Genomic DNA, 22578 nt, shown 5'->3' on the forward strand with positions numbered 1-22578 from the left:
AGATCATACACGAAGCCACTAAATGCTGCTTGATAATTCTTTCTTGTCATAAGAGCAATTGTTTCATATCATGAGACACCTCATCAAAATGGCTCCAGCTATAACTATATAATTCTGCTGACTGGCAAAGTCAGTGTGAACACTAGCAAAACATAAAGACCCAACAAAAGGTCTACAAAGACTCCATATTATAATTGAGAAATAACAGATATCTCTTACAAAATGAGTTCTTTTTGCACAATGTTTTCGAATATAAGATAAAGTATGGAAGTCCAGTCTGCTTCTGGCAGCTGCTGTAGATTGTTTAATCCAAGACTAAAAATGAACCACTTGTGATTTGTCTTTTAAACTTCCAACTTAACCATTTGGGTCTCAGCCAGTCATATAGCAATGCAGGATAATTTGGAGGATAAGAGAGGGAGACCAAGTCAATTAGTTGTCTGTTCTGGATGTGCACTGGAATGCTCATAGGTAGGGATTTTCTGATTATCTTGTTACAAAAATCTACTCATTTACATTTCTTGCTGCAAGTCATCAAATAATTAAGTTGATTCTACAAAATCTCATTTACTCACAGACCATAACTTGAGACCTCAAAATACATACAGTTCTATAAACGTGGAAATAGTTTAGTAAAGCACAGTTTTTTTGCAATGAAGACTTGCTCACTGAAGAGTTAAACAGCTTACAGTGAAGTCAACACCTCAATGACACTTTAGGGTTAATCCTGTTTACAATACAGGCAAAAATGAAAACACAAATGTAAGCATTACATTTATTAAAAAGCTACTTTAAATTATTTTTTCAATCAGTAGTGCTGTGTCAATCAACATAATACACAGTATTGTCTGTTGTAGAAACAGAATGTACATAATGAGGAGAAGGAGGGTGCACAGTCTTCCCTATCTGTGGGTTATAGAGTCTTAGTCACCAGCAGGATGAATCAATGTCTTTTTTCCAAATTGTCTATTTTGTTTGTACAAGGGCAAAAAAGCAAGGTAATTTGGTACAGTATTATCAAAAATATTATTTAAAAATTTTTCTTCTCTTCAGTGTTGAAGTGCAAGTGCTTTGGTATATTTAGATAACGTTATCTTGGACCATTTTATTTATATCTAAAGGCTTTAAAAATGAAATTCGACTGTACAGATCTAAATGAAATTGCGATATATTAAATATTAACACTTGGCAATACAAAGGAGACTGCAGTGCTTTGTTCACTTGCTATTTTCTCGATGATATTCTTCCTTGAATATTTTACCAAGCACAATTGCAACACACTTGGAAAAGATTATTGACAGCCACATGACTTTGCCACCATATTCCGGTACTTTTTTAATATCACATTGTATTTCTCATCAAAGTAGAGTACTGAAGTGGCACTAAGTTTTGTTGGTGCACAACATGGCTTTGGAACTGCTTCTGGCTTCAACAGGTGAGCCTGTTAAGAGAAGAAAATATCTTAAATTTGTTTTTTGTTTTCTCCAGTGCATGACTAGACAATTTTCCTCTCCATGGACATCAAAAGTAATTTCCAGGTTCCAAATAGTAGGACATTAATCAATGCTCCAGACAATACGTCAGACAATATGCTCCTGGCAGGTAGCATGTGAGAATCCAACAGGAAAGGTATCATCACCTTCATCGACAAGGAGAAAAGGGACGAGGGAGGAGTAGCAGAAAGCCTTCAACAGGATATTGCACACATACATGAGGGATATGCTCTCCAATTTAGGCTTTGGGAGGGAATCCAATTGCTTTACACCAACATCAGTAGCACAGTGCAAAGTAACAGGTGGAGTCTAGGTCGGTTGATCAGATCTGGGGTTAGACATGACTGCCCATTCCTCCTGCCTTGTTTGTGTGTTGTGTAAAACCCTTTTGCTGAGTTCCTTAGGAAGGATGTGAGCTTAAGAGGGGTGATTACTCCAGGCAACGAGGGCCTGCAGATCAAGGCCTCCCTACATTGACAACGGTGCCGTTTTATGCTTGGATCTGCTCATGAGCATCTTCACCAAGTACAAACTGACCTCAGGAGCAAAGGTTATTTAAGGCAAGGGCGAGACTGGGAACTGAGCCGACCAATTCTTTATCCCCTTCATTGGTCAGGTCAGATTATCTGAAGGTGTTGGGGACATAATCCGAGGGGCTTCGGAGTGCATGAAAACTTCAGAGGACCATATTGCCAAGGTGTTAGGCAGAAACTGGGCTTATGGGAGCATCGCTCCCTCTCCATTGTGGGTAAAAGCCTGGTCATCAGGTGTGAGCTATTCTCAATATTATAGCACAGATCTGGCCTATTCCCCAATCCTGCACCACTCCACTCACCTGAGCCATCTTCCACTTCATCTGGAGGTCAAAGATAAACTGTATCCACAGGGACACCATGCATGAACCTGTAGATAAGGTGGAAGGGTAGTTGGATATATCCAACACTGCCCTCAAGCTAATGGCTACCTTTGTGTGTTGCTGTATTAGGTTATGTGTAGACTGTCAGATCACAAACACCATGTGTCACTTTGGAATGAGGTTCCACTTGTCCTTGGTGTTACCAGGATGGCCTGGACTTGGTGCCATGGAACACTCCGAGTTGTGTTCGAATGGAGCATTCCATATCACTTGCCCCTCGTTGGAAAATTTGTAAAGGAAAACATCTTTGACCATTAGATCATCAGGAAGTGGTCAGCAGGTAACGACCTCAGGATCCGATAGGAAAGGGACAGAATGAATTCTGTTGTGTGGTTCCCTGAGCAGACTGTCAAAGTCATTCGGCAGAATACCCTATCGCTAGAACTTTCCAACAAGCACCAAGATGTAGCTTGGCTGGTGGCCCGTCAAATCATTCATGTACACCTGGACTCTCTCCGCCACCACACACTGCCCTCAAAGTGGCTGCACTGGTGAAGACACTGTCACACATTTCCTTCTAAAATCTGCCTATTCAAAGAAGGTCTGTTGGGAGACACAATGGTTTTTGTCAAGGTTCATCCTGAGCATCTATGTGATGTGGAACTCTAGGCTTTACAGGCTGTTTCCCAGGACGCACACTGAGACAAACATTGACTGTGCCTGGAGGACATTCAAAGGCAGATGACCTCAGGGCACGGTTGGGAATATTGGGCTGGGATATCATAGCAATTAAGAGAGTTGGCTCAGGGATGGACAAGACTGGCAGCTTAATGTTCCAAGGTACAGATGCTATAGGAAGGATAGAAAAGGGGGCAGAGAGGAGGGGAAATGGCATTTTTGATGAGGGATAACATTATGTCTGTACTTAGGGAAGACATTCCTGGGAATACATCCAGGGAAATTACTTGGGTGGAACTGAGAAATAAGAAAGGGATGATCACCTTATTGGGATTGTACGATACATCCCCAAATAGTCAGCAGGAATTTGAGAAAGAAATTTCTCAGTTATCTGTAAGAATAATAGGGTGATAGTGGTAGGGGATTTTAACTTTCCAAACGTCGACTGGGACTGCCATTGTGTTAAGGGCTTGGAGGGAGATAATTTGTTAAGCGTGTACAAGAACATTTTCTGATTCAGTATGTGGATGTACCTACTAGAGAAGGTGCAAAACTTGACTTACTCTTGGGAAATAAAGCTGAGGTGTCAGTGGGGGAACACTTTGGGGCCAATGACTATAATTCTATTAGTTTTAAAATAGTGATGGAAAAGGATAGACCTGATCTAAAATTTAAAGTTCTAAATTGAAGGAAGGTCAATTTTGACAGTATTAGGCAAGAACTTTCAAATGTTGATTGGGGGCAGATGTTCACAGGTAAAGGGAGAGCTAGAAAATGGGAAGCCTTCAGAAATGAGATAACGAGAGTCCTGTTAGATCCTGTTAGTCCTATAGATCGGTGAGCCTGACATCAGTGGTGGGCAGGTTGTCGGAAGGAATTCTGAGGGACAGGGTTTACATATATTTGGAAAGGCAAGGGCTGATTAGGAATAGTCTTTTGTGCACAGAAAATCATGTCTCAATAACTTGTTTGAGTTTTTTGAAGAAGTATTGAAGAGGATTGATGCAGACAGAGTGATAGATGTGATCTAAATGGACTTCAGTAAGGTGCTTGACAGGTTCTTCATGGTAGACTAGTTAGCAAGATTAGATCACATGAAATACAGGGAGAACTAGCCAATTAGGTACATAACTGGCTCGAAGATAGAAGACAGAGGGTATTGGTGGAGGGTTGATTTTCAGGCTGGAGGCCTGTGACCAGTGATGTGCCACAAGGATCGATGCTGGGTCCATTGCTTTTCCTCATTTATATAAATTATTTGGATGTGAACATAGGAGATACCTTGAGTAAGTTTACAGATGACACCAAAATTGGAGAGAGAGTCGACAGTGAAGAAAGTTACGTCAGAGTTCAAAGCAATCTTGATCAGATGGGCCAATGGGCCGAGGAGTGGCAGAAAGCATTTAGTTTAGATAAATGTGATATGCCACAATTTGGGAAAGGCAAATCAAAGCAGGACTTATACATTAATGGTGAGGTCCTGGGGAGAGTTGCTGAACAAAGAGACCTTGGAGTACAGTTTCACTGTTCCTTGAAAATGGACTTGCAGGTAGATGGATTGTGAGGAAGACATTTCGTATGCTTGCCTTTATTGGTCAGTGCATTGAGATCAGGAGTTGGGAGGTCATGTTGCAGCTGTACAGAACATTGGTTAGGCCACTTTTGGAATACCGTGTGCAATTCTAGTCTCCCTACTATAGGAAGGATGTTGCGAAACTTGAAAAGATTTAAAAGGATGTTGACAGGGTTGGAGTGTTTGAGCTACAGGAGAGGCTGAATAGGCTGGGGCTGTTTTCCCTCGAGCGTTGGAGGCTGAGGGGTGACCTTATAGAGGTTTATAAAATTATGAGGGGCCCCACAACTGCTGAAGCTGGATTGGGGGCTGCGCCGGGTGCGGGTTGAGCAGGCCCACTGGGTTGCTGTTCACAGGCGCGGGTTGGATCAGCGCCCCCGCCTGGCCCAAGTGCGACTCCAGCACTATAGGGACAAGCAAATGTTGCTGGAGGCCTCCAGAGCTTTGGGGAAGGATCCCCAAGCCGTGGTATCCAAAGGATCCAAAATAATGCTGTTTCAGGACTTCTCTCTAGTCGTGGTACGTAAGACGAGGTAAAGAAATGTCTGAGGGATTTAAGTATTCAGTACTCCTTGAGATACCTGACAACGCTGCGCTTCAGTCACGGAGGATCTGTGTATAATTTCAGTTCGCCAAAAAAAAAGCAAAAGAATTTTTGGATGCTCTTAAATGGACTGAAGGACCTGAATTATATGGACATTTTTTTTCTTTACCCCCTTTTGTTCCTCCTTCTCCCCCTTTTTCTTCTGATTTTTTTCTGGGGGGGGTCTTTTAACTTTTATTTATAATTTGCTTGGTTTATCTGGTTGTTGGGGAGTGTTTTGAGTTTTTCCAGTTCTTTTTGAATATTTTCTGAGATCGTAATTTTATACATTTTTTTTCATGATGCTGCTTTGTTAAGAATGTCTACGGTAATATTATGGAGGGGCTGGGTTGGATGCCCACTTTTAATTTCCTTATTATAAGACATTGGTATTTCATTTTATTTAGCGATGTCTGGGGCGAGAGCATAGCTCCAGCTGGAAGGTGTTATGGTGGGATTATTGGACAGTAGGAGTGCCCCCTGTGGTCAAGGGGGAAAGACCCCTTTTAGCTATATCTTATGTTATTTTTTAGGAGCAATTTTTAGTAGTTTTAAAAATGTTGTTTTTTTAAACTTATGTGGATTGTTCACAGTTTTTACTCAACGCTTGTTGTGTGGGGTTCTTCCTCCTGGGGGGTCTCAGACTTTCTTGGGCGATCATGCCCAGCCATTCGTTTAAATGGTGCACCTGGAATGTTAAAGGGAGCCACTCGCCAATAAAAAGGAAAGATATTATCAAGTCTTAAAAAAGAGGGTTGATGTAGCCCTTTTACAGGAGACATACCTAACTGACAAGGAACACTTGAAGCCGCAGCAGGGAGGATTTGGCTAGATGTTCTTTTCATCCTTCTGCTAGAATAGTAGGGGAGTGGCCATTCTTATTCGGAAAAATCTTCCAATCTTCCAATCCAAATGTTAAGCCAGATAAAAGATGAGTCCAGATGGTTTATAATACTTAAAGCTCTAATATATGGAGAGGAGTATGGGATTTTGAATGTATATTGTCCCCCGCACATCCTTTTAAATTCATAACAGATGCGTTCTCCAGGCTGATGGCCCTTGGGGGTATATCACATAATTATAGGGGGAGATTTTAATTGTATCATTGATCCCAAGGCGGACAGGATACCTAGGAGCTCTGCGGGCATATCTCTGCTATCTAGGCAGTTGGTTGATCTGAATAGGGAGCTGAGACTGGTAGATATGTGGAGGTGTCTTCAACCTGAGGGTAGAGATTTCACTTTTTATTCTAACCCACACAAGTGCCATACCAGAATTGATTTTTTTTCTCCCCTCAACCTTTCTGAGTTTGATACTGTCCAGTAAAATAGGGAATATAGCTATTTCTGACCATGCAGCAGTCTATATGGAGGTCATATGGAGACTAGTGGTGATAAGATAGACTCCCGACACTGGAGGTCATATGGAGACTAGTGGTGATAAGATAGACTCCCGACACTGGAGGTCATATGGAGACTAGTGGTGATAAGATAGACTCCCGACACTGGTGTATGGACCCTTTCCTACTGAAGGATAGTAAGTTCATAGAATAGTTCTTGCAGGAATTTAAAGTTTTCTGGGACATTAACTTAGGTACAGCCAGTAATCCATCGGTGATGTGGGAGACTGCTAAGGCATATGTGCGTGGCTTAATTGTTTCATATTCTGCAACCCAGAAACGACAGAGGGGAGAATAACAACGTCTGTTCGAAGCTCGCCTGAAGGCAGCTGAGTCAGCATATGCTGATAGGCCATCCATAATTAAATTACAGCGGATTACAGCCCTCAGGACTACCTTGAATGCTACACTTACTCAAACAGCAAAGAGGGAGATACTATTTGCGAAGCAGAGACTATCTTGAATAAGCTGGGCAGGTAACTAGCATACCTTGCTAGAAAGAAGAAGGCTCCCCAATCCATTACATCTATTAGAGATGGTGTTGGTACTTTGATTTGTGATCCTAAAAAGATCAACTCAGCTTTTAGAAAATTTTATTTTGAGCTGTACCAGTCAGAGGGCTGTGAAGATAGAACGAGAAGGATGGAGTCTTTTTTTTAAGAATCTAGATCTTTCGGGCATAACCTCAGAGCAGGTGTCCTCTTTGAATGCCCCCCTGACAACTCAGGAGGTGCAGGAGGTGGTGAGGCAGCTCCAGAGTGGCAAAGCGTCGGGGCCAGGTGGATTCCAGGTTGAGTTTTATAAAGAGTTTATAGATGAGTTGGCTGGACCACTTATAGACATGTACAACTACTCATTTAGTCAGGGTTATCTCCCGCCCTTCCTGAGAGAAGCAAATATCTCTCTCATCCTCAAGAAAGGGAAAGCCCCAGATGATGACTGTACCTTGTATGGCCTATATTCTTATTAAATGTGGACTTTAAAATCCTCTTGAAAAATGCTGGGAATAAGACTGGAGAAGGTTTTGCCATTTATTACAAAAGAGGATCAGACGAGGTTTATTAAGGGTTGCAGATCTACTATTAATATCAGAAGAGTGTTAAATATGGTACAAGTCTCCCAGCAAAAAGCAATACTGGCATTAGTTGTCTCCTTAGATGCAGAGAAAGCATTCGATTGGGTAGAATGGCCATACCTTTTTTTATACTGTGGAACGGTTTGGTATTGGAGAGTTTTTTACTAAATTGGTCACAGTTTTATATAATGACCTGAAAGAAGCGGTGATTACCAATGGCATAAGATCGGATAGTTTTAGTGTCAGCAGAGGTTGTCATCAAGGGTGCCCTCCCTCGCCACTATTATTTACACTAGTGATCGAACTGCTGGCGGAAGCCATCCGAACTGACCACAGTATAATGGCCCCGGAGGTAGGATAGGCAAGCATATGCGGATGATGTTCTTCTTTTCTTAAATGATCCATTAACATCTATGCTCCTCTTAATTCAAGTGGTTAACTTATTTGGTGTGTTTTCAGGGTACAAAATTAATTTCACAAAATTAGAGGCCATGCCAGTAGAAGGTCTTATCAGCATATCCAATTTTGAGGATGGATTCCGCTTCCCCTTTCAGTGATCACTGGGAGGTTTTCTCTATTTAGATATTTTTATTACCCCGTATTTGGTCAGTTCTATAAAGCTAATTATATTCATTTATTAGAGAAAATAAGGCAGGACCTCCAGCGTTGGGAAGGTCTCCCGATATCCTGGTTTGGAAGAATAGCTTTGGTTAAGATAAATATCCTCCCACGCTTATTATACCCCATGAGAATGCTTCCCTTGATGTTGCCAAGACAGGCGCTGCGCAAGCTTTATGGTTGGCTTGGTTCCTTTGTTTGGAATCATAGACAATCCTTTATTAAATTAGATAAATTACAGCTCCCACAAGTAAGGGGAGGTCCAGATTTTCTGCATTTTAGAAAGTGCCAACTAAGCTCTTTGCTATCATATGTGGCTGACTGGGTCTCTTGCGATTCACAATCAATTTGGCTGGATATTGAGGCTTCCCAATCAAAATGCCCCCTCATCAATCTATTGTTTATGGATAAGATGAGAACGGTCACAGATCATTATAAAAGCCCGATTGTCCTAAACACAATCAAAGCTTGGAGGATGATGCAACAGGGTGAGGGTAATCTACAAAAAATCTCCCCCTTTACCCCCATAGTGGGAATGCTGGGATTTCAGCCAGGCTTGACAGATGCTGAATTTAAAATCTAGGAGTCCAGAGGAATCTCCTGCTTGGGAGATTTATTTGATGTCCTTTGAACAGCTATGTAAGAAGATCGAGTTGCCTAGCAAGGATCTCTTTCAATATTTTCAAGTACGAGACTTTGTACAAAAAAAAGACCACACTGATGACCAATCCTTATAAATCAGATATGGAAAGGAGAGTGCTTTGGCCGATGGGTGCACCCTCGGTCAGTACTCTTTATCACTCGCTGGATAATAAGGACATGAAACGGCTGTATAAAACGTGGACTCAAGAATTAGGGATGGAAATCCCCTTAGAGATGTGCGAGGATATCTGGGAAAATGCCAGGAAGATCTCTATTTATAGAACTCAAGCTATTCAATTGAAGATACTTCATAGGGCTCATATAGCACCTGAGCGACTTGCAAAGTTTAAGACTGGAGCATCTCCAATATGTCCTAAATGTCAAATAGACGTTGGTACTCTCACTCATTGTTTGTGGACATGCCATAAGATTTGTAGATACTGGGACAGTGTAGCGAATGCTTTGGCAAAGATTTTGGGAACAGAGATTGGGTTAGACTAGGTGTCTCTCCTTTTGGGCTCTTCAAATTTTCCCTCTCTAGATGGATATGGGAAGAAATTATTTTCTATCCTCCCCTTTTGTGCAAGGAAAAACATATTAGCAAGCTGAGTATCTGAAAGTCCTCCTGGACTTTTGAACTGGCATTGGATAGTTATGGAATATGTCCCTCTAGACTTCCTTACAAATATGGTGCACCAAAAAACGGAATTGTTTTATAGAACGTGGTGGCCCTTCCTGAGCTACACTGATGCAGATGTACCGGCCATACTGTCGAGGCCCTAGGGCCTTTGATTAGCCATGAGGACTATGTCTGTCAATTCGGGAATCCCTGGGAGGAAGAATCCTGTATAAATACAGCTTTTGTTATGACTTGACATAATTTTACTTTGAATGCTTATTTATTTATTTACTTTTTCCTTTTTTCCCTCTTCTTTTGCTGTTAGTTATGTACTGTACTGTAGTTTTTTTGTTAATATATCGAGTTTTTCTTTTTATATCTTATTTTATGTATTGGTAGTTTGTAGAGTAGATTAGTAGTTAGCTTTTTTAATATTGATATTGTCATTATACTGTAAAGTGATTACACTATTTTGTATTAGTTTTGTAATTTTGTAAAAAACCTAAAAACTTTTTTTCTTTTCAATAAAAATATTTATTTTAAAAAATTATGAGGGACAAGGTCTTTTCCCTGGAGTGGGGGAGTCCTAAACTAGAGGTTTAAGGTGAAAGGGGAGAGATTTAAAAGGGACCTAAAAGGCAACTTTTTCATGCAGAGGGAGGTGTTATGTGTGGAATGAGCTGCCACAGGAAGTGGTGGAGGCTGATACAATTACAACATTTGAGAAGCATCTGGATGGGTATATGAATAGGAAGGGTTTAGAGGGATATGATCCAAATGTTGGCAAATGGGACTACATAAATTTAGGATATTTGTCGGCATGGACAAGTTGGACCAAAGAGTCTATTTACATGTTGTATGTCTTTATGACTCTACAACTTGACCAAAGACGCTCTTTGTTAAAGAACTGACTTCAAATGAGTGTTGCAGACTGGCACACTCCTGTGTCCAGGACAACGTGCTGTGAGGCACATGAAAGCTTGAGGCAGCTGCTGCCAATGCGTAGTAGGGAAATACCACCATCTAAGGTCTTTCAGTCAAATTACAATGGGGGCCTGTTCAGTTCTCAGACCCTCCTATTACCTAACGCATGGGAGATGTCAAATTCCAGTTTGTTGTTTGTGTCATTTTTTCCCTCCGCAAAGCATGTATGGAAGAGAGTAAAAATCCTTTGTATATTCTTATAGTTTTTTAAATCAATAAAGCTTTTTTTAAACAATAAAACAAAACTCAGAATCTTTTTGTCAGCGCCAATAGAAATTATTTCCTTTAAGTTGCTGCATGTGCAGCTGCATAAAAACATTTACAAATTCTATGCACAACAACAATCTAGGAACCATTTTCAATTCTAGCAGAAATGACTGGACTCGAAAAGTTAACTCTTTTTCTTATAGGGATGCTGCCAGACCGCTGTGTTTCTTCATCACTTTCTGTTTTTGTTTGAAAAAAAAGAGTAATTACTGTTTAGTGATCCTGGAAATCTCAGTTTACATTTGTGAAATGTTTTGTCATGATAGAAATGTTCATATTTTAAGTTTTCAAGCTTATCTTAGATTCTTTCTTCATGCACTCATAATAATTCATTAAGCTATCTAAAATTTTAAATAAATAAACGCAGTCATTGTTTTTACTTCCTCTTTTGCTTCTTTTTGATTGATTGCTTAATTCTTTGCTAACTGATTGCCAGATTTGAACTGGCAAAAGAAAAATCCCAGTCAGAGAGATCACGACAGCTTTGGCAGCATCTTTCTTCATGGTCAGCAGTAGGACTTATGCTTCCCCGTTGAATGCAGCATCTAGGACTCTCAATCTTTCATCCCGTCCCTCCCTATGGAGTAATATAAGTCAACCCATCCTGGGATTTGGGACAGGATCAGCTTTAGGACAACTATCAGACAGAGATCATGCATTAATACACTTCTGAATGCACAAAGGACTAATAGGAATTCTCAAGCTTCCTATCTTCCAGGTAGGTTTTGATGTTGATTCCAACTACATTCCAGAATTTGAACATGTGATACACACCGACTTCTTATTGCAAAACTGACTGAACATATATAATCATTCAGTGGTGCTGTCTTTAGGATTAGGGGACACTAAAGACTGCAGATGCTGGAAATCAGAGTCAGTAGATGTGAAGCTGGAAGACACATCGGAGCAGCAGGAAAGTCAAAGCTTTGGGCTGAAACCCTTTATCTTAATGAAGGTTTCAACCCGAAACATTGACTTCCCTGCTCCTTGAATGCTGTCTGACCTGTTATACTTTTCCAGCTGTCTTTAGGATTAAATGACTTTACTTTTTGTTGGATTGATAAAGTTAAGACTGCAGATGCTGGAGATCAGAGTTGAGAGTGTGTTGCTGGGAAAACACAGCAGGTCAGGCAGCATCCGAGGAGCAGGAGAATTGACGTTTCGGGCATAAGCCCTTCATCAGGATTGCCCTGTACACAAAACAGCTGTGAGTCTTTGTACATGAAAAGGTCAATGCCTTTCAAAATGGTCCACTGACTATGAAGCACCACGAATTTCTGAAGAGTCACAATACATGCCATTTAAATATTTCTTTTACCTTTAATATTATACCCACATGAACCATCTTCCCTTTAATTTAGTTTCAATATTTATTTTTTCAATTTTTTTCAGAAAGTGCATACTTTTTTATATTTGATACATGTTTCATTTATAAGTCACTACTACAAGCTGTGTTAAATGCATGGCAGCAATTCAGAAATAGGCTGACCCTGGTCAAAGGGACTCATACACTTACCAATGTCTGAACAACTGCATGGTTGGTTGCATTCATGTGGGAGTCAAGTGGAAATGAACATTCTCCATCACAATAAAATGCTGCGTAACCCTCTGGTGCAATTATCCAATCCTACATTGATAGACAGAAAAAGTTAATCCACACAGACCATCATTTCTACTCACGTGGTCAGTTTGACTTTGATGAAAGACATTTCTTTGAAAAACTTTATCCATCCACAGTGCCTATCTAATTAAAAGGAATTCAGATTCATCAACAGAATTTAATTCAGTCATGGATCTCTCTCTTCTCAAATGCTCTAGCTTTTCTTATTTTCTTTCTGTCCTTTTCATTCCTTTTCATTTTAACTTTTTTTTAGAATTAGCATAATGATCACATGATTTCTTATTTCCTTAAGTTGTCAAGAAGATACAAATGCACTTAAGAACCCCTCTCATATGAACATTTGGATACTTCCATTAGTGAATGACCATAAGACCATAAGACCATAAGACAATGAAGCAGAAATAGGCCATTCAGCCCATTGATTCTGCTACACCATTCAATAAGACTATGACTGTTCTGATAATCTTTAGCTTCATTTTCCTGCCTTATTCCCATATTCCTTGATTCCCTTACTGATTAAAAACCCCTCTATCTCAGCCTTGAATATACTTAAATACCCAGCCTTGACAGCCCTGCATGGTAAAGAATTCCAAAGATTCACTACTCTCTGAGAGAAGAAATTCCTGCTCAATCTCTGCCTTAAATGTGCATCCCCTTACTTTGAGATTATGCCCTCTAGTCCTAGATTGTCCCACAAGAGGCAACAACTTCTCTAGTCTGTCAAGCCCCCCTAAGAAACTTATCTATTTCAGTAAGATTCTCTCTCATTCTTCAAAGAATGGACACCCAACAATATTCAACTTCTCCTCATAAGAAAAACTCTCCATATTAGAATCAATCTAGTGAACCTTCCCTAGATTTCTGCCAATGCCAGTATATCTTTCCTTAACAAAATGAACCAACTCTGTTCATAGTATTCCAGATGTGGTCTGACTAATGCCTTAAATAGTTTTACCAAGTCCTCCTTATTTTTATACTTCAGTCCCTTTTAGATAAAGACCATTTGCTTTATTATCTACTGAACTCAGATGCTATCTTTTTGTCGACTTGGCCTCTCTGTACTGTAGCTTTCTGCAGTTTTTCCCCTTTAAATAACATTGATTTCTCCTATTCTTCCTGCACATTTCCCACATTATATTCCATTGGCCAAGTTTTTACCTATTCACTCAATCTGTCTATATCCCTTTGTAGATTCATTGTGTCATCCTCATTACTTCCCTTCCCAACTATTTTTGTATCATCTATAAACTTGGTAATAATATATTCACTTCTGTCATGCAAGCCATTAATATATATAGTAAATAATTGATCCCTCTGGGATTCCATCATACAGGTTGTCATCCTGAAAATGCCCCCTTTATCCCAATGCTCTGTCTTCTATAATTATGCTAATTCCCTCATCCATTCCAATATACTACCCCCAATACCAGATACTCTTATTTATTCTGTAGCTTTATCTGTGGTAATTCATTAAACACCTTTGGAAACCTAAATATATTACATCTATTGGTTTTTCTTTATCTATTCAGCTTGCTACCTCCTCAAAGAACTGTAATAAATTTGTCAGACTTGGTTTCCTCTTCATGAAGCCATGCTGACTCTGCTTGATGGTATTTATTATGCATTTCTAAATGCTTTGCTATTATATCCTTTAAAATGGACTGTAACATTTCCCTAACTGGCCAATCCTCTGGGACATTCCCAAACTAAGGATTCTTGGAAGTTTATTTCAATTATTTCATTACCCCTGCAGCTACGTTTTCTAAAGTTTTGAGATGTAAACGATTTGTGGACATAACAGCCTTTAGCCCCATTAGTTTCCCTGGTACTTTTTTCTTAGTGATTGTTATTGTATTTATTTTTCCCTCCCTCCCTTGGGCCCATTGATTATTTAGTGATCTTGGAAGACTGATACAAATTATTTATTAAACTTCTCTGTCACTTCCTGGTTCTCTATTGTTATTTCCTCAGCCTAATTCTCTAAGGGACCTACAATCATCTTGGCTTCTATTTTCCTTTTTTATATTTTTAAAGAAGCTCTTACTCTCCACTTTCATAATACCTGTCAGTTTGCCCTCATAATTTATTTTCTCCCTCTTCATGTTTTTTTCATCATAGAAGCATAAACAAAGAAGATTGGATTAGGAAGAGACCATTCGGCCTTTCAAGCCTGGTTCACCATTCATCATGATCATGGCCGATCATCCAATTCAATAGCTTAATCCTGCTTTCTCCCTATAACCTTTGATCCCATTCACCCCAATTGTTATATCTAGCCACTTCTTGAATAAATTCAATGTTTTGGCATCAACTACTTCCTGTGATAACGAATTCCACAGGCTCACCACTCTTTGTGTGAAGAAAAGTCTCCTCATCACTGTGCTAAATGGTCCACCCAGAATCCTCAGACTGTGATCCCTGGTTCTGGATGCACCCACTATTGGGAACATCCTTCCTGCATCTACCCTGTCTAGTCCTGTTAGGATTTTATAAGTCTCTTTGAGACCCGCCCTCCCCTACTCATCTGAACTCCAGCGAAAACAATCCTAATCTAGTCAATCTATCCTCATGTGTCAGTCCCCCGAATCAGCTGGTAAACCTTTGCTGTACTCTCTCAAGAGCAAGAACATCCTTCTTTAGAAAAGGAGACCAAAACTGCACATAATATTCTAGGTGTGGCCTCACCAAGACCCTGTATAACTGCAATGACACATCCCTGCTTCAGTACTCAAAAGCTCTCACAATGAAGGCCAACATACCATTTGCCTTCTTTATTGTCTTTTGCACTTCCATGCTCACCTTCAGTGGCTGGTGCACAAAGACACCCAGGTCCTGCTGCACAATCCCTTCTTCCAATTTACAGCCGTTCAGGTAATAACCTGCCTTTGTGTTTTTATTTCCAAAGTGAATAGCCTCGCATTTATCCAAATTATACTGCGTCTGCCATTGATTTGCCCACTTGCCCAACCTGTCCAGATCATGCTGAAGGATCTCTGCATCCTCATCACAGTTCACCCTCCTTCCCAACTTGGTATTATTTGCAAACTTTGAGATGTTACATTTTGTTACCTCATTTAATTCATTAACATATATTGTGAATAGCTGGGGTCCGATCCCTGTGGCACCCCACTAGTAACTTCCAACCAATTTGAAAAGGATGCATTAATTCCTATGCTTTGTTTCCTCTCTGCCAACCAGCTTTCTATCCATTTCAAGACACTTCCCTCAATCCCATACACTTTAATCTTGCACAATAATCTCTTATGCAGGACTTGTCAAATACTTTCTGAAAGTCCAAATATACCACATTGACTGGCTCCCCCTTGTCAACTCTACGAGTTGCACCTTCATTGAATTTCAACAGATTAGTCGAGCATAATTTCCCCTTCATAAATCTATGCTTGTTGTGTCTGATTCTGCCATTTTTGTAGACTTTGAGAACTTTCCTAATCTTCTGGTTTATGACTATGCTTTGCCATATTGTATGTTTTTTTCCTTTCACTAGTTTTTTTACTGTCTTAACTTCCTTGGCTAACCATGGTTGGTTTATCCTCATTTTAGAATCCCTCTTTCTCTGGGATATATCTTTGCTGTAAGCCATGAGCTGTTTTCTCAAAGATCTGCTATTGTTCCTCAGCCATTTTTTCTGCTAAATGTCTGTCATAGTCTACTCCAGCCAATCCAGCCCTCCTTCCAGTGTAATTACCTTTATTTATGTTTAGTACAGTTGTCACTCAGTCTCAAATTGGATGCTAAATTCTACCATGCAATGGTCACTGTTCTCTAATGTAACTCTAAGATTGTTTATTAAATCTGCCAAATCCAAAATAGCCTGATCCCTGGTTGGATCTACCAGATATTGTTTCAGGAAACTGTCCCATATACACTCTATTAATTCTTCCTCATAGCTACCTTTGTCAATTTGACTTTCCCCATCCATATGAAGATTAAAGCCACCCATGATTAATGTAATGCCTTTAAAAATAAAATTCCTTAATTATGCCTTAACTTATTCTCTATCCTACAGACCAGCTGCTCTTAGGGCCTACAGATGACTCTCACTAGTATCTTCTTCCCTTGTTATTTCTTACCTCCACCCATATAGATTCGACAACATCGATTCAAAAATGAATGTAGCTCATTTGGCTGTGCTCAGTTAAAAAAAAAATGAACTGAGTAATAATACTAGTCCATTGCATGTAAAGTGTTAATTTTATTTTCTGAATGAAGCAATTTTCTGCAAACATGCATATACTTACTTCATTCTCATTATATATAAACAATTGTTACACAATTATTTTTTTCAGTTCCTCCTGCACAAAAGGAAAGAAGTTAGAACATGAAAGCTGAGAATATTTTGGCAGCCACCAATGAGTTTTTACGTCTGCTCTGGTATAAGAGGCTAGTTTACACTACCCATAAGATTTAGAATTACTTGTATGCTCATCTGTCTCTGATAATAGTTTCATTTTCCATTTTAATTCCTTTGACTTCATATTGAAAGCTTTAGTAGAACAACAAAGCAAGGTTATTTAGCAATATTATGGCCATGATGCTAAATGTCTTCCATAATAATCAAGATTTAGGCTGGAAGAGAATTCAGTGTGTTCATTACAATAAATACTTCCTACATATATGTCTTAGTTATGCCAAAATGTTCACATTTTATTCTGAATCAAACAGGGTTAGTGTCAATGGTGAAGAAATGAGGATTGGATAACCATAGATTAGATCTTGAAATATATCTTGGGTGACTCCTTACAACTTATGCAAAGTTTCATTTTAGATGTTTTACTATGTTTGTAAGTTAAATGAGATGTAATTGTATTCTTAATGACATCTAATCCATCAAGCTTTAAAACTTGAATCCAAGTCTAAAAAGTGTTTGACTGCATTAATTGACACCAACATCCAAGATGTTGACTGCTTTTACTTCCCAATAAGGAAACATTCATCTCCTTAGATAACAATCTAATACCTTCTTCTTCCTACAATCAAAGTTGGATAATGCCTCCCCACGCCCCACACCTCGACATTAGCAGATCTGGCAGTTTGAGAGAAAACTTGTGGTGCTTCAGAGACACGAGATGAATTTAAATTCATGTCAATGACAGCACTGTCACAGCACAGGATAGATTTTGGGATAATCTAACGGTATGACTATTATATATTTGATCGTCCATATGCATCGTCTTGATGTACATTTGGAGTATGATTATCACTTATTAGTTCGTGAGAAACTGAAAGCTGTGAATTGCTGTTATTGCTGATTGTCGGTTCCCAATGACTGAAGCAGTGACTGGTACTTATATTGTTTCATCAGCCTGAAGAGGCTCCTATATTTCAGCATCTTGGGAAATCCTGCTTTCACAGGTCATAGTAAAATCTATCTGCATGACGTAATGCACGTTGTTGAGAACTATATGAGCTCCTGGAAATTTGGAGGTATGGTGAGAAGCCATAGCCTGTGCATTCTGATCTCCTGAGAAGCCAGTTGTGTTTACAGAAGCAATATAATGGTTAAAAATTCATTAAATTCTTGCAAAGTGTGAAAATCAATGTGAGTGTAGGTACATGCGCCTTGATCATTTGCTGCCAAGTGTAAATTGGACTGAAGAGTGCACCATGATGCACATGATTGATACGTGTTGCCCAAGGAAAGAAATGGATGTACTTTAATACCAATTTTAAAACAGTAAATATATCCAATTAATACTAGTGGAAACAGTTGTCATTTAGTTAAAAATTATCGGTGAAGTCAAAAATTAATGAACTGGCGAAGAAAAAGCAAATAACTAATGCAAACACATAAAACCCATCTTGGAAAACTGGAAGGGCTTCAGTCACCAATTTGCTCATAAGGTTACACATTAAAAACACCTACATACATTTTCTGCCCATCACAGAAATAGAGGCACCTTACCTGCCAGCCAAGGTCGCGGAAGCTAACGTACAGATCATGTCTCTTACATACTCGCCTGTGATCTCCAGAATAACGGGCTGCTTAATATGCGTAATTTAAAAAAAGACAAAACAAATCATATTGTGGTAACTAACCCACTTATCTTTGAGTTTAAAAAAGCAATGTGGAATAAGTTCTAGACCAGCCTCACAGGAGATTCATTGGGTGATGGAGTGAACACAATGGGCAGAATTTAATCCAGGCCATGAACTTTTAATGAAGCCAGTTATATCAGATGCCGGCTAAGGCACCAGTGATGGGCCCACTCTGGAATCAAGGATACTGGTGTGAAATTCCATTGCTGTCCATTGCTGTTAATGCCGCTGGGAGCAGTGGGGGTTGAGTGTTAGATGCAAAGGCAGGGGACTGGACTTTTGGGATGCTATTCCCGACGCCAACTCTGTCGGCACAGAGTGCCTTTGAGTGAGTGACTTCCCTGAAAGCCTTTGGGCATCCCATGTGCCAACTTCTCCACCAATTGTTGATTCAAACCAAGTCCATGTAAGAACTTCTGAATGGGAAGACCATCCATGACTCTTCCTGGCCTGGACTTAATCAGGCAGAAGTTAGAAAACAACTGGGTTCCAAACTAACACTCTTGCCCAATTAAAAGCCACTATCACCTCCAAAATTGCTGCAGCAGGGGAATTAATTTCCATCCTCTACTCTCATCAGCCTTCTAATTATGCTTGTTTACTTAAAGGTAGCATTTTAAGATTTTTGATTTCTCTTTGTAATTTACCTTCTCCACAGGGGCTGTTCTATCCTTACTCTCTCTCCTTGCTCTGAATTCCTCAACCACTCAATGTTACATAGCCCATTATCAATAATTTATGTAGTTTTTGAGTACTGTGACAATACTTTTGCACCAAAATTAAGAATTAGTTACATAACAACTTGAAATACAATATTCTAACTCAGCTTTGATTCAGGTTTCTGGGCGATAGTATGTCTTTCATGACATAAGGGAAAACAACTAAAGTAATACATTAGACTCATAGTTTAATGCAAATTTAATCTGTACAATATTAGTTATGGTCACATGTTGACTGCGTTACCTGATGTGCTAGGTAGTTTCTCACAGGATTCCTGTGATTGGTTGTGCTTCTTACGACCTCTGCGTGGTTTTGTAGTCCGTGTTGTACGAATTGGTGCTGGACTTGCTCTGAAAAAGGTTACCATGAATGGCTGCTTTGAACGGGCTCCTCGTCGTCCTACCAGCCCAACAGAGTCAGGGTCTAGACTGCGTCCAGGAGCTTAACATGGAGCAGTGAACAATCAGGAGAAAGTGAGGACTGCAGATGCTGGACATTAAAGTCAAAAAATGTGGTGCGGGAAACGCACAGCAGGTCAGGTAGCATCCGAGGAGCAGAAGAGTTGACGTTTCGTTTCATTTCAGGAATGATGAAGAGCTTATGCTCAAAACATCGAATCTCCTGCTCCTCGGATGCTGCCTGATTGGCTGTGTTTTTCCAGCACCACACTTTTTGGCAGTGAACAATCAGTACATTATCCAATTTTACATGACTGCTACTTTAAATATCACTTGGATTTTTAAAACACAAAAATGTAGTAGATCTTTCTATCTTTATCTGTCCAAGCTAGGCCCTGTAGTTGGCTCTTAGAATGTGCTGGCAGACGTTTGCTAGATGGCTGGCTAAGCCACTCAAAAACCAGAACTGCTGCGTTTTTAAAATGAATGGCTGAGTTTCCTACCTTCACTGACTTGGATATATTTTCCACAATCTTCACTATTGTTATAATGGATGTTCATGACAGTGTCAGCACATAATTAGCTTCTGCAGCATTAATTTCATTTTCCAGAACATCCTGCGAACATATGGCCATTAAAGTAAATAAAATTGGGATTCATAGCTGCATGTCATATAAGGCCTTATGCAAACTATGCCTTGGAGTAGCAGGCCACATAAACTCACTTCTAAGTTACTACATGGTGTGTTCCTAGTCTCAGCTGTAACTCCATAAGGAGCACAGTCAATTATCCCCAAATCTGGGAGGGAAATTCAGAGGAACCATTTTGCAAGACTACTACAGTGTACAATCCACCCCCCTTCTTCCCCCCATCACGGATGGTTTGAAAATTACATCAGAAGTCATCAAGCAGCAGTTTGTTGGCTCTTTAAACCAGGTACAGGTATAAAGAGACAAAGGGAGAGGAAAAAATAATTAGCAACTTTTAATATGCTGCAGAAACAAAGTGGATTTTTACTCCTTATGTTCATTCAGGTGAGATAGAGAAGGGCATGAAAAAGATGGGGGAGTTGCATCACTGATTAAGGAGAATGTCACAGCTGTACTAAGAGAGGACATCTTGGATCACATATCCAGAGAGGCCATATGGATAGAACTCAGGAATAAGAAAGGTGCAATCACTATGATGGGTTACGTTGTAGGCCTCCCAATAGCCAATGGGAAATAGAGGAAAAGATATGTAGGCAAATCAGGGAAAGATGTAAAAACAACAGAGTTGCTATAGTGGGTGATTTTAACTGCCCCAGCATTGATTGGGACTCCTTTATTGCCAGGAACCTAGATGGGGCAAGATTTGAGAGAGGTGTGAAAAGGTGTGGCGCTGGAAAAGCACAGCCAGTCGAGGAGCAGGAGAGTTGACGTTTCGAGCGTAAGCAATTCATCAGGAATTTCTCCCAGAATTTGAGAGAATTAAAACTACATTTAAATTGTTCAAGACAAAAATAAAAATTGCTGCAAATGCTCAGCAGGTCTGGCAGCATCTGTGGAGAGAAATCAGAGTTAATGTTTCAGGTCGGGTGACCCTTCCTCAGAACCCTTCCAGCAATTTCTATTTTTGTCTCTGATTTACAGCATCCGCAGTTCTTTCGGTTTTATGTAGATAGTCCAACTAGGGAAGGGGCTGTGCTTAACTGTGTATTGGAGAATAAGCCTGGCCTCGTGGTTGAAATTTCAGTGGGGGAGCATTTAGGAACAGTGATCATAATTTCATAAGTTTTAAGATAGTAATAGATAAGGATAAGACTGGTTCTTGGGTGAAACTGCTAAATTGAGGGAAAGCTAATTCAAGCAGTATTAGTCAGAAACTGTGAAAGTTAGATTGGGAGTGTTGGCTATTTGAGGGTAAATCCACATCTGACATGTGGGAGTCTTTTAAAGGCCAATTGGTCAGAGTTCAGGATCAGCATGACCCTGTGGGGATGAAAGATATGAAAGATTCAGGAACCTTCGATGACAGAAGATATTGAAAGATTAGTCAAAAAGAAAAGGAAGACCATTGAGGAATATAAAGAAAGTAGAAAATAACTTTAACAAGAAATTAGGAGGGTCAGAAAGGGCCACGAATTGTCCTTGGCAAGTATGATTAAGGAGAATCCCAAGGCAATTTATACATAAATTAGGAACAAGAGGGTAGCTAGTGAATGGGCAGGTCCACTCAAGGACAAAGGAGGGAATTTATAAGTTGAGCCAGAGGAAGTGGGTGAGGCCCTTGATGAGTACTTTGCGTAGGTATTCACTAAGCAGAAGGACATGGATCATGGTAAGTTTAAGGAAGGGTATGTTGATATTCTGGAGTATGATGATATTAAGGAGGATGAGGAGAAGACATTAAGTTGGATAAGTCCCAGGACCTGAAGGGATCTATCTCAGGATACTGAAGGAGGCAAGGGAGGAGATTGCTGGAACCTTGACTGGGATCATTGTGTTTTCTTTAGGTCCCAGAAGACTGGAGAATAGCCAATATTGTTCCTTTGCTTAAGAAGGGCAACAGGGATAATCCAGGAAATTATAGGTCAGTAAGCCTTACACTAGTGGTAGGTTAATTATTGGAGAAGATTCTTAGGGACAGGATTTACTTGCAGTTGGAGAAGAATGAACTTATTATGGATAATCAGCATTGGCTCGTGCAAGGGAGATCATGTCTCACAAACTTGATTTTTTGAGGAAATGATAAAGATGATTAATGAGGTTACAGCAGTAGATGTTGTCTATATGGACTTTGCTAAAGCATTTGACCAGCTCCCTCATGATAGGCTGGTTCAGAAGTTTAAGTAGCATTGGATCAATGGCAAGTTGGCAAATTGGATAGCAAATTGGTTGGGTCATAGGAGACAGAGGTTAGTTATGGATGAGTGTTTTTCTGACTGGAATTTTGTGACCAGTGGTGTTTCACAAAGATCAGTGCTGGGACCTATTTTGTTTGTCATAATATATAA

The 22578-nt window shown here is 39.8% G+C and overlaps 1 protein-coding gene across 2 annotated transcripts in view; it reads right to left on the reverse strand.

Moving 5' to 3' along the window:
* Nucleotides 1–387: 387 nt before the first annotated feature.
* Nucleotides 388–22578, reverse strand: part of LOC122563692 (bone morphogenetic protein 7-like) — a 97192-nt gene continuing 75001 nt past the window's right edge. Inside the window, exons 4-7 of one of the 2 annotated variants that reach the window (XM_043717755.2) lie at nt 19429–19626; nt 18332–18408; nt 12304–12414; nt 388–1441 (exon numbers count right to left, since the gene is read on the reverse strand). In XM_043717755.2, coding sequence (XP_043573690.1) covers nt 1292–1441; nt 12304–12414; nt 18332–18408; nt 19429–19626 — 536 coding nt within the window. In that variant the 3' untranslated portion in view covers nt 388–1291. Of the gene's footprint in view, nt 1442–12303; nt 12415–18331; nt 18412–19428; nt 19627–22578 lie in introns of both variants that reach the window. The other variant, XM_043717753.2, reaches the window with a different exon arrangement.

Source organism: Chiloscyllium plagiosum, unplaced genomic scaffold (genome assembly GCF_037043375.1).
Source record: "Chiloscyllium plagiosum isolate Xiang-an unplaced genomic scaffold, Cpla_swu_hap1 HiC_scaffold_30, whole genome shotgun sequence".
NCBI classification, from domain to species: domain Eukaryota; kingdom Metazoa; phylum Chordata; class Chondrichthyes; order Orectolobiformes; family Hemiscylliidae; genus Chiloscyllium; species Chiloscyllium plagiosum.